The sequence below is a fragment of the Abramis brama genome, assembly GCF_963993115.1.
Source record: "Abramis brama genome assembly, chromosome: 10".
In the NCBI taxonomy this organism is placed as follows: Eukaryota; Metazoa; Chordata; class Actinopteri; order Cypriniformes; family Leuciscidae; genus Abramis; species Abramis brama.
Window position 1 is genome coordinate 28,077,038 of NC_139972.1, and position 13,527 is coordinate 28,090,564.

Consider the following 13,527-nt stretch of genomic DNA (forward strand, 5'->3'; position numbering starts at 1 on the left):
ACATCCCCCTACATACTGATTGGCTGTTACTCATAGACAGTGACCATCATCAGACTTGATGAAATGGTTACAGCTTTATTTAGCATCACAGTGTGAAGTGGGCATGTACAACAAAGCCTTTCCTGCGCCACAGCATGTTCCTGAAGCTCAAACTCAGAGCATAGTGCTAGACTTCAATTCATATACATGAACTGATAAACATTTATATGCTGTAAGTTGTTCTGAATAACAGTGCCAATGTGAAATGAATCATACAATTATGTTTCAGTGATTACAGTTTTTTCCAATTGCTTAAACACATTTCTTGAAGTTATGCCTCCTTTTCTCGAAACTCTAAACACAAAACCATAACTTCTTACCCAATTTCCATACTTCCTATTTTCAGGTCAAATCGAAGCTCTCCACTCAAAACCATTCAATCTTGCTGAAAAATCAAACTTAGCCCTCAGATATGACACACAAGCTCTCAAAAACACAAACACTACAACACTGACTTGCACACTGGTGAGATCAATTCAAAACACTGTTACAAAAATCAGGTATCATTTTACAGCTCAATGTCTATTACATTATACAACAAACATAGAGTGGTCAAACATAGAGTGGTGCAGATACAGTCAAATTCAACAATAAACTTAAAGAAAGGTTTATTTTCATTGCACTGTAAAGAAATCGTACAGTAGATGAAAAGCACTAGAAAGGAAAAGTTGAAATACCAAAGAACTGAATATGAACATGGAATTGCAATGCAGTACAGTATACTGTCAATTACAGTCCTCTGCCAAATTGCATTGCAGTACTGATAATGACCATATTTGCCATATTATAACAGTTTCTTAGTCTTTTGACTAAGACTTTCTCTCTCTCCCCTAGGCAGTCGTCTCTCAGTTCTGTAAAAATACTAAATGTAAGAAAGCAATTGGCTACAAATCAGTTTGATAATTATGAGTCTGAGGGTGTAAAAACATAGGCTACAGTATTTACTGTACATAGAATAGTGAAAGTTCTCTCATCTAAAGTACTGCTACTGTGTACTTTATACACGGTTAAACCTTTGCAAAAATGAGAGTATTTTTATGTATTTTTGAGAGGAGTTTTGCAGACAACATTGAGAAAATTGGAATGTGTGTGAAAACAGTTGAAATGTGTTAAATGTTTTGAGAAATGTGTCTGTTTCTAGAAATGAATTAATGGTTTGGGGAAACTGGGCCAAGTGAATCAGTTATAGTGTGTTAGCAATCAAGAAAAACTGTTATCTGAAAGTAACAAAAATAGCAGGCTATGTTTGGTCTGAAGTGAAAAGGAAACATTGATATCTAGAAGCAGACAAAGACAAGTGTGCATGTTAAATGTTTATTGAAATATTTCATTAGCAATTCGTAGAATTGCCACAGGATATTTTGAAATGTTGTTATGAAATTTGCAGTCTTTCTAAGAACCACAGTTCTGCGGCTATATGTAAAAAACGCAACAATTCCACTAATTCAGATAATTTGATCACATTGCAATTAAACCATTATGAATTACAGTTTTTCTCAATTGCTTAGGTAAAACATTTCTTGAAGTTATGCCTCCTTTTCTCGAAACTCTAAACACAAATCCATAACTTCTCACCCATTTCCCCAAACATCCTATTTTCAGGTCAAAATGAAGCTCTCCACTCAAAAACATTCAATCTTGCTGAAAAATCAAACTTAGCCCTCAGACATGACACACAAGCTCTCAAAAACACACACACTACAACACTGACTTGCACACTGGTGAGATCAATTCAAAACACTGTTACAAAAATCAGGTATCATTTTACAGCTCAATGTCTATTACATTATACAACAAACATAGAGTGGTGCAGATACAGTGAAATTCAACAATAAACTTAAAGAAAACTTTTTTTTCATTACACTGTAAAGAAATCGTACAGTAGATGAAAAGCACTAGAAAGGAAAAGTTGAAATACCAAAGAATTGAACATGAACATGGAATTGCAATACAGTACAGAATACTGTCAATTACAGTCCTCTGCCAAATTGCATTGCAGTACTGATAATGACCATATTTGCCATATTATAACAGTTTCTTAGTCTTTTGACTAAGACTTTCTCTCTCTCCCCTAGGCAGTCGTCTCTCAGTTCTGTAAAAATACTAAATGTAAGAAAGTACTTGGCTACAAATCAGTTTGATAATTATGAGTCTGAGGGTGTAAAAACATAGGCTACAGTATTTACTGTACATAGAATAGTGAAAGTTCTCTCATCTAAAGTACTGCTACTGTGTACTTTATACACGGTTAAACCTTTGCAAAAATGAGAGTATTTTCATGTATTTTTGAGAGGAGTTTTGCAGACAACATTGAGAAAATTGGAATGTGTGTGAAAACAGTTGAAATGTGTTAAATGTTTTGAGAAATGTGTCTGTTTCTAGAAATGAATTAATGGTTTGGGGAAACTGGGCCAAGTGAATCAGTTATAGTGTGTTAGCAATCAAGAAAAACTGTTATCTGAAAGTAACAAAAATAGCAGGCTGTGTTTGGTCTGAAGTAAAAAGGAAACATTGATATCTAGAAGCAGACAAAGACAAGTGTGCATGTTAAATGTTTATTGAAATATTTCATTAGCAATTCGTAGAATTGCCACAGGATATTTTGAAATGTTGTTATGAAATGTGCAGTCTTTCTAAGAACCACAGTTCTGCGGCTATATGTAAAAAACGCAACAATTCCACTAATTCAGATAATTGATCACATTGCAATTAAACCATTATGAATTAGTTTTTCCTCGATTGCTTAGATAAAACATTTCTTGAAGTTATGCCTCCTTTTCTCAAAACTCTAAACACAAATCCATAACTTCTCACCCATTTCCCCAAACATCCTATTTTCAGGTCAAAATGAAGCTCTCCACTCAAAAACATTCAATCTGGCTGAAAAATCAAACTTAGCCCTCAGACATCACACACAAGCCCTCAAAAACACACACACTACAACATAGTCTTACACACTGGTCATATCAATTCAAAACAATACTACAAAAACCGGTAATATGCGAGTCATGTTGCTTGTGGTTCAAAAACCTTTTCACATGTTAAACACAACAAATGTGTATGCACAATTTACACACAAACAACAAAAATCCTGTCTTTGGTCTTGACAGGCAAGAGAATCTTGTTAGCATTACAGTCCTAGTCGTCATCCTGGTGTGTGATCAATTTTGACTCTTTGTGTTTCCACTTGGGTAATATGTGCTAACTGAGCTGAAGCTGCATTTATAGTAAGTATACTTGACTTACTCTGACAGGAAGGTATAAAGTATATTTAGCCTACTTGTACCTATCTTTGGATCAAAAAATACTTAAATGTATAATTAAGTATTCTAACTTGGCTTGTAGTTGTGTTTTCTGAATTGCTAAAACCCATTCTCTGAACCAAATTCTCAATAGCCTAAACCAATGTATCGAATAAATCACTCTTTCTGTAAAACATTAAACAAGTTCAGGTAGTTAAAAAAAACACTGTTTGCAAATCTCATGCACTCTTATTGCAAAACTCTAAACACATTCTCACTCATTAAAATACATTTTGCACTATGATGCATTTATGTTTCAAAATGCTAAACACAGGCAAAAGTTAAACACAACTGCAACACAGTTGTCATCGTTTACACAATGACTCAAAATTGTTCACACTTATTTCTAATGATGAGACCAAACCAACTTTACACAAGTCAGTTCAGATTGACAAAATTGGCTCAAAATGTTGCACTTAATGACCAATAATAAGAGAGAGAAGAGGAAGCGTATGTGTATAAGAGGTGGTGAACAAGGAGGAAGAGGATGAGGACGAGAAAGGTGTGGAAAATGTTGTCAAGGCTGGATCTGGCTTCAGGGTTTTTCCCTTTGCCTGCAGAGATGATATTGTCTGTGATGTGGACAAAGTCCTCCGGCCAGACCCAACATCAAGACTTGATGCTGAAGCAGAATCAATCTCTTTCACTGACCTTGATTCTGCAGTTGCATAACTCTACTGAGTGTTCTGTAACATGCTTTTTATTTAGCTTTTCATTCATTTTGACTGTAACCTTTTTGGCTTTAGTAGTTTGGTCACTGTATTTTCACTGTATATACAGACATTCTATACTATACAATATTCAGTACAATACTATACTTGCAGTGCATAAAGTATACAATTTATTCACTTTACTACTGTAAGTTGTCATTACTATGTTTAACGTAATTGCAAAATTTGTTTACTTTTTACCTTATTTTTCTGTAACTGCATGATTTCTGTTTTCTCCATTTTTTGATGTAGTGTCTAATGAATGATCAGTAGTTTTTGTAATATTGACTCGCTTGCTGTGTGTATGATCTGAAAGCATTGTTTGATTTTTAGCACAGATAAAATAGTTTTGAAGCAATTGTTTGATTTTGCCAGAAGACTCAAGAGGTTCTCTGAATGTGGTTTGAAAATTTGGTTTCCTTTCAAGGGAACTCGCACTGCGTCGATGACGACACTTTGGGGAACGCTTAGCATAATGCATCTGAAGTATGAATGAAACTAATCCAATCCTGATTGGTGCTGCGTCATGACAATGTGTGATGGCATACACGGAAGCTACAAAGGGACGCCGGCACACAAGAGCTTTTTGCTCTTCAGGAAGTGCTCTGTGTCAACTGGTTCTTCCAATCGGCCTAGCTCTCTCCCCTCGAACAATTACCAAATACATGGATGCAGCTCTAGTCTAGCGTCACTGAGGCTTCAGGGTATCAGGGTGCTGAACTATATCAACAATTGGTTTATTATGGGCCAGTCACAAGAGTTGGCAGTTCGGCATCAAGATGTTGTCTTTGCCCACATCCAGAGCTTGGGGTTGAGAGTCAACACAAATAAAAGTGTGTTGGCGCCAGTCCAGAGAACCACGTTCCTGGGAGTAGTGTGGGGTTCGGTCACGATGCGGGCACAATTGTCTCCTGCACGGATCGAGTTCATCCTGGCTATGATAACCAGGATAAAGCTAGGCCAACCATCACTGTAAAACATTTTCAGAGAGTGTTAGGGCTCATGGCAGCAGCGTCCAACTTCATTCCATTCGGCCTGCTGCACATGAGGGCCCTGCAGTGGTGGTTGAAAAACAAGGGGTTTTCCCTGAGGGGGAACCCGCTCTGCATGATCAGGGTAACGCGCAGATGCCTTAGTTCCCTATCTATGTGGAAAAAAGCTTGTTTCTGTCCCAAGGTCCCGCTCTGGGAGCATCATGTCGCCGGAAAGCCGTTTCGAAAGACGCCTCCCTCACGGGCTGGGCGTGGTCATGGACGGCCGCTTTACGAGAGGTCTATGGCAGGACCATCATTCCTCCTGGCACATAAATTGCCTGGAAATGCAGGCGGTATTTCGAGCTTTGAGGAGTTTTCTGCCAGACCTCAAAGGTCACCACGTCCTAGTGAGGTCAGACAATATGCCGGTGCTGTCCTATATAAATCATATGGGGGGTCTAAGATCCCGCCCTCTATGCAGACTGGCGCATCAGATCCTCCTGTGGTCCCAGGGGAGACTGTTGTCTCTCAGAGCAACATACATCCCAGTGGACCACAATCAGGGAGCAGACATCCTGTCGAGGCAGGCTTTGAGGCTTGGGGAATGGAGACTTCACCCTAAGGTGGTGAAGTCGATTTTCGGTGTTGGAGTTCCTCCAAGACCGCTTCTCGGCTGATCTTACACTGTCCACACTCAAGGTGTACGTGGCTGCCATTGCGGCTTTTCCACGCTCCTCTGGGTGATGGGCCCCTGGGGAGACATCAGCTGGTTGTACGTTTTCCTCCGTGGGGCTTGGAGGATGAGATCTGCCGCTCGTACCAGAGTTCCCACATGGGACCTGGCAGTGGTTCTCGAAGGGCTGGTTGAGGTCCCCTTCGAACTGCTGTAGTCAGCTGAGGCCAAGAACCTTTCCCTCAAGATAGCTTTTTTATTAGCCATTACTTCTCTGAGGAGAGTAGGAGATCGTCAGGCCCTTTCTATATCTCACTGGTGCCTGAAGTTTCCTCCAGGCGATATTAAGGCTATCTTGCATCCCGGGCCGGGCTATGTAACTAAAGTGTTACTCTTTCGCCGTAAATCGATGCGTACAGCCCTCTGCCGGAAGCTAGTTATTTTAGTCAATAAAGTTTTAAATCTGGATATTTTTCTTACACAAACGCATCGCTTCCCTTGAGAAGGCTATTATAACCCTGCCAGAGCCATGTGGAGGACTTTTATCATGGATAGATGCACTTTTATGATGGATAGATGCACTTTTATCATGGATAGATGCACCTTTATCATGGATGGATGCGCTTTTAAAACAGACTTGTTTAGACTTAAAACAGAAACCGGCCATTCACTGCCATTATAAACAGGGCTGCGGGGGGACGGAGTGTGGGGAGTGAATTTCGAGGGGGGACAGCGTTCCAGTTGAAAGAAAAAAAAAAAGGTTAATTAAATAAAAAAAATATATATATATATATTTTTTTTTTGGTGGACATTGTAACGATTACTATATTTTATCTACAATATAATAGCTACATAAACGTAGCACAATATATGATGATAAAAACTTAGAGGGATATTGATATTTATCAATGGCATTCTGTAAAATTAGCTGCGCTATGTCGTCTTTTGTTATTGGCCAATGCCTGCAGACAGCAGCCAATGGAAATGCTTCTCTATCAGTGCGCGCCTTTCTTACTACTCACAGAACTTCAAAACAGACCGCTTGAGGTAAATAAATAATCTTGGATGATGAACTGTAATATTGTTCGAAAATCTGAATAGAAACCATTACTTTAACAGATGTCATAACAGAAACTTTCATATGGGTAAGCTGTATTAGAGAATATTTGTTTTTTATATGGTTTACATCATTTAAAAATGGAGACTTAAAGCTTTGTAAAGACACGTTTCATGCCACAGTGACAAGCATTCGCGGAGTTACAGATCATTTTCTGTCGCATTTCAGAATGAACTTCACTTTGAGAGAGACGGGACAACGCATCATGTTTATTTATATTTTATTTTACGAAAAACACGTTTTGTTTTTATTATTTGCAATAGCCGACCCCAGGGGGTTAAATGAAACATAAAATAAATAATTTATATAATTTAGTTATTATAGATTATAAAGGTTTTTAAACATCTGAAAGGTCATCTAAAGCCAGATGACCTCTATTTTTTTTTATTTTTTTTTTAAATAGAGTCCGCCCAGTGAATTTTGCCCATTTCCACCACTGATTATAAAGCTTGGAAGAGCCAGGACATTTTTTTTTAAATAACTCCCGATTGTATTTGTCTGAAAGAAGAATGTCATATACACCTAGGATGACTTGAGGGTGAGTAAATCATGGGCTAATTTTCATTTTTGGATGAACTATGTGCCAAGGCCCGTATTCATAAATAATCTTAATGCAAAGAGTAGCTCCTAATGACAAAATTTTTACTCTTAAAATGAAAGAAAAAATCCTAGTAAAGAAAAAAGTAATTCAGAAAGCATCTTAACCCTTAAAACAGGTCTTAAGGTCAAAATTGTTAGGAGCACGGACGAGGACTTTTAAGAGGCTTAAGAGTTTCTTTAGCAGAGGAGAAAATGGCAGAAAGACGAAGAGGGAGAAGAAATGTGTTGCAGACAATGGATGACAGTGAGTTAATAAGACACTATAGATTAGATATTAATATAAGGCCCGAATTTTCCTTTAAGAATGGCCTTGTGTTCATCCACTAACTGGGCTAACAGTAAACACTGTTCCTCTGTCCAGTTGGGCTTTCTCACCCTTCTTGGTTTTGATTCCATGTTTGATACATTAAAACCAACATTCAAACCACCACTTAAATAGACGTGTGTGTGTGTGTGTAAAACAGTGTATGGAACTCCAACCTCTCCCGCCAAATCAAACTCAGCTTCTTCTACGCGACGATAGAGTCCGTTCTCCTCTATGGCAGTGAATGCTGGACCCTGAATCCAACCCTAGAGAAGTCCTTGGACGGGTGCTACACCAGGATGCTGCGTGCAGTGCTTAACATCAGCAAGAGTGCGCATGTAACCAACAAAATCCTGTATGAGGGAGTACCAAGAGTGAGCAACAAGATTGCTGTGAGGAGAATGAGACTTGCAGGACATTGCCGAAGGCATCGAGAGCTGCCAGCCAGCAAGCTGGTGCTATGGGAACCAACACATGGCCATCGGTCAAGAGGACGTCCCTCGCTAACATACGTGGACATACTCAAGAGGGATGCAGGAGCCCAGAGCACCAGCGAACTGGCCAGATGCATGGAGAATCGGGATGACTGGAGGCAACGATGGAAGGCTCGTCTGAGGACGACCTAGAGAGTGTGTGAGAGAACAGTCAAATAGGAAAAATTACGCATTTAATTTCAAAGTGAAGGCTTAGAATAGACCCTATACTTAAAATCACTCTTTTTTTCCCTTTTTGGACAACCAACCAATCACAGTCTTCATAAGATTGTGTCATACATAGCAACGGGGTCAACCCCGCCTCCTCACTAAGATGAAAGTTTTTGTCTTTTCCTTACTCAGAGTTGCTCTCAGATCGGTCCCGAATCGCTCTTAAGCCAAGACTCCTACTGTACGTAAAGGTTTTTAAGCTAAATTAAGAGTTTTCTGAGAGGATTCTTAGAATCTTTATGAATACGGGCCCAGGTGTTTGTAGCACTAAAGCTCAAGGAGTTAAGAGTTGAAAAATTTAGTCTCAGAAATCAGAATAATAATAATATTATTCTATTTATATAATTGTTGTTGTGTTTGGAGCTCCGGTTGTGTTTGGTTGTTGTGTTTGGAGCTCCGTCGAATTAATTCATAAACCTTGATTTTCTTCTTTACACTCTTTTACAAACGAACATTTTTCATTTTTATAGCGTATGAACATATCTGGAATACTATTCTCTTTAAAAAACAATCGGATCGCTTTGATATCACTACTTATATCCAACCATCCGAACTTCCGCTACTAGCCTTAGCCCGCTAGCATTGCACGCGTGGTCGCGCCTATCTACACCCGTATCACTGAAAGCTATAATTCGCCATTAGGGATGGGCATTCGATTAAATTTTCTTAGTCGATCGTCGGGAGAATTAACGATCGACTATCGATTAATCATTAATATTTTTATAATAAAATTCATTATTTAACTTCTATAATTCAAAAATGCAATGAATACAAAAATACAGCGTGTTTTTCCTCAATGAGACCTTTATTACAAGATTAACTTGTGGCAGACAGTTAAACTACGTTCAGTTAGGCAAACCGAACATATAGCCTATGCGGTGCTCTAAAGCAGCGGAACCTGCAGCTGCGAGCTGGCGTTCTTAAACATAGACCTAATTCGTTCCAAAATAATAATAAAAAAGAATCATGTTAAACAATACCTTAAACAAAAAAACATAATAATACTTGACAGATTTTGTCCAAATGTAACTCAAAACTATCCACGCCAGAAGATAGAGGGTGATAGATAGGCTATTACCGTAGCCTTCCTAACAATTAGGCTAACTTAAATTAACGTTAGGCTAGTGAAAAATAACTAACTTTAGTAACTCGCAATCGCACACAACTTCTGCACCAGTCTACTGGTTTTTGTTGAGAAACAAGAGCATGTTGACATGATCTGGGGTCAGACGCGACCGCAACCTGGTGACCGTCAGTCCAGCTGCCGAAAACACCAGCTCTGAGGGGACTGACGTTGCCGGGATGCAGAGGTACCTCCGCGCTAACTTGGCCAGCGCGGGGAACCATATTCCGTTCACTTTCCACCAGTCTGTAGGTGTGCAATTCAGGGGTGGGGGAGTCTCCCTCAGAAAGTTCTGAAGTTCTGCTTCAATACCAGCCTCACATTGAGTGGTATAGTGATCCCCAAGGAGTTGTGCCATAGCAGATGACTGGGAGGTCGCGACTTCAGTGTTTGCGCTCCCCTCGCCCGTGTCAGACAACGCAGCCTCGACTCCCCCAGCCTGTTGGATAGCCGCCCTATCGGATTCGGTCCCCACCGCCTCTCCCAGTTCAACCAGTTTCACATTAGCAGCCAGTCTCTGTGTTGGTGTAAGAAAGCCCAGGTGTTTGGGACGAGGGTCCAGCATTGATGAGATCATGGGGGCGAATGACACAAACTCACCAGCCTCAATCTGTATAAATACATGATGGGGAATCAATAATCAGAAAACGTTGTATTTTTTTGTTGTTTATTTTATTCATAAAATAAATATTAAAATTAATATTTTTATGGAGTAAGAGTAACAGTTTTATTCTTCGCGGGACTTATTGCTTAAATCTAAATGGGTAACGAATAAACGAATACATGTGTTATAATAACGTTATATATTTTTTGTTTATTTTATGAATAAAATAAATATTAAAATAAATATTTTTTATGGAGTAACAGTTTTATTCTTCGAGGGGCTTATTGCTTAAATCTAAAAAGGTAACAAGAAAGTATCCATGTAATTATGTATATGTAAACTAAGATAAAAAGTTTAGCTTACATTCATTCGTTGGATGAGAGAGGAACGCACTTTTGTCTTGAATTCGATGAGTCTGGGCCCGTCTCCTTCACTGCGCATGAGGTGGATATTGATGAGGCCGAAGGTGACGGGATAAGTGTTCGAGATGGAGACGTCTTTCTCTGCAGAAATAACCGTGGTGGCACATTTAAGTGCTGACAGCACGGGCTGTGTGTCCTCCATCAGCTGCCAGTACTCATCCTTCAACTCCAGGATCCTGGCATCTTGAAGCTTGGTCACGGTTCGGTCCGACAGCACAGCAACAACAGCCCACCGCTGCTCCACCAGCCGATCAAACAGCATTTGCTCCTGTTTCTTTTGCAGCGCTTTGGTTGCTGTAGTGCTGTGATTAAATTGGCTAACGAGTTTACTAGCCGCTGATATTACCCGATAAAGATACAATGCAAATCCGTCATTTATGGCCAACTGGAGGGTGTGTGCAAAGCAGGCAACGGAAATCCAGGGCACTCTGGTGGGACTGTTGGCAGCTACAATATTGGCCGCGTTGTCATGAACGCATGCAATAACTCGGCCTTCAAGTCCCCACTGCTCTACAGCTCCATTCATTTTCTCAGCGAGGTGGTCAGCTGTATGCCGGCCTGGCAGGCTTTCTGTGAGCAGGACCGCTGAGTTCATTTGCCAGTCATCACTGATGTAGTGGCAGGTTATGGTGATGTAGCTCTCAGCTGTTAAAGCGGTCCAGCAGTCTGTAGTTAGAGCAACTTTCTCAGCTTTGCTCAATTCTTTTAACAGCTGCTGCTTTTGTTCTTCGTAGTGAGTTTCTACCAGTCTAGTGATGGTACGTCGTGATGGAATTTGATATGCTGGTTCCAATAAATGTATCAGATCTCGAAAACCATTGCCCTCAACAATACTTAAGGGCAGAATATCCATCTCAATGAACTTGCAGATCCCTTGGGTAATTTTCTCTGCTCGTTGTGCGTCACAGCTCCGAGTCCGCGCTAACGCCGACTTGATGCTAGGTTGAGCTTGAGACTGAGAGCAGGATGCACCGCCACCGACCAGGGACGGATGCACTTTATTTTAAGTGGTACATCATCTGTGTCGTGGCCGTGTTGTACTTGTACGTTGCATCGCAATGTTTGCAGTGAATTATTTTGCTTTTTAAATCAAAATGGTCCCACGCCACACTTCGCCGTGACCTCTTCATGATTATTTTGAAATCAAAACGGAAGATCACAGATAACCGAGTATGGTGTCAAATATTGCCCCCGGGTGGTAAAATGTTTAATTGCTGCCACACAGTGAAATTCATTTAATTGCTTCAAGACTCACACTACGCAACCCGCATTAGGTAAAAAAATGCATTAGATTAATCGATAACAAATTAACGTGATCGACGAAATTCTTAACGATCAATTATCGATCGTCGATTAATCATGCCCATCCCTATTCGCCATTGTAGCACATCTGCTATAATGGCGAATATAACTGATGTGTGTCTAACGTTACCTTTGAGTGCAGGTGAGGACACCCTCGAGCTACATGCTGTGCAGTTAGAGCTTGAGTCGGTGGAGAGACAGATCCGCGACCTACTAGAGAGGCAGGCCGAGCTGCGAGATCGGCAATCCGCGCTTGAAACATCACGCACCGATGTTCACAAGTCAGTGGTTAGTAACCTTTTGACTCCGACCTCGTCTACTCCGTGTGTTTCTCTGCACAGGACCCGAGCAGCCAGGACGCGATCATCCCTGGTTTCGTTCACTCCGGCACCGACACAACACCATGGACCCTGGGTGTTTCCACAGCGGAAGACGCGAGCCAGGACCAGAGCTAGGACCTCTCCGCCCCTCCCGGCCTTCGAGATCTCCACCCGGAACCGCTTCTCCCCTCTACGCGAGACGGAACGCGACGCTGTGATCATCGGCAGTTCCATCGTCCGGCATGTCCACGCTACCTCAGGTAGAGGTAAGGTGCGCACTCACTGCTTTCCTGGTGCTCGTGTTCTTGATGTCGCTGCGCAGGTCCCCGAGATCCTGAACATTGAAAAGCGCGTCGGAGCTGTCGTGTTGCACGCGGGAACGAACGACATCAGGTTGCGGCAGACGGAGGTTTTGAAGAAGGACTACAGGAGCCTGATCGAGACGGTACGCAGCACATCGCCTGAAACAACGATCATCGTGTCTGGACCGCTTCCCACGTACCGACTAGGACAAGAAAGGTTCAGTAGATTATTTGCTCTAAATGAATGGTTAATGTCATGGTGTAATGAACAGAGACTTCTCTTTGTAAATAATTGGAATCTGTTCTGGGAGCGACCTAGGCTCTTCCGTGCTGATGGCCTTCACCCCAGCAGAATCGGAGCGGCTCTTCTGTCGGACAACATCTCCAAGACGTTACACACCATATGACTAGTAAGTCAAAGTCCAAATCACACTATTTGCTGTCCAAACTTAATTGATATAAGTACCAATGTAGAACATTATATTGAAACTGTGTCTATTCCTCGTTTAGTGAGGTCAAACTTTAAATCTACTGTAGGATCCAGGAAAAATCTAATTGTGATTAAACCAGAAAATCTCAATATTAGTGAACAAAAACAATTTATAAAGCTAGGTCTTCTTAACATTAGATCGCTCACACCTCAATATTAGTGAACAAAAACAATTTATAAAGCTAGGTCTTCTTAACATTAGATCGCTCACACCTAAGGCGGTTATTGTAAATGAAATGGTCACAGATAATAGCTTCGATGTACTTTGCCTTACTGAAACATGGCTTAAACCTAATGATTATTTCGGTCTTAATGAGTCTACTCCATCAGGATACTGTTATAAGCACGAGCCCCGTCTGATTGGTCGTGGCGGCGGTGTTGCAACAATCTATAGAGATATTCTTAATGTTACTCAGAAAACAGGTCACAGGTTTAATTCGTTTGAAGTAATTGTGCTAAATGTTACTCTCTTAGATGTAAGAAAGAAATCCCTATTATCTCTAGCCTTGGCTACCGTATATAGACCGCCTGGGCCCTACGC

At 40.7% G+C, this 13,527-nt stretch overlaps 1 protein-coding gene across 1 annotated transcript; it reads right to left on the reverse strand.

The window, feature by feature from the left end:
* Window positions 1–9,601: 9,601 nt before the first annotated feature.
* On the reverse strand, window positions 9,602–11,425 carry LOC311090380 (E3 SUMO-protein ligase ZBED1-like; the record flags this gene model as incomplete). Its single annotated transcript, XM_084125639.1, has 2 exons — window positions 9,602–10,156; window positions 10,514–11,425. 2 exons carry the CDS (start codon window positions 11,423–11,425, stop codon window positions 9,602–9,604), a joined length of 1,467 nt encoding a protein of 488 aa, XP_083981765.1.
* Window positions 11,426–13,527: the final 2,102 nt, after the last annotated feature.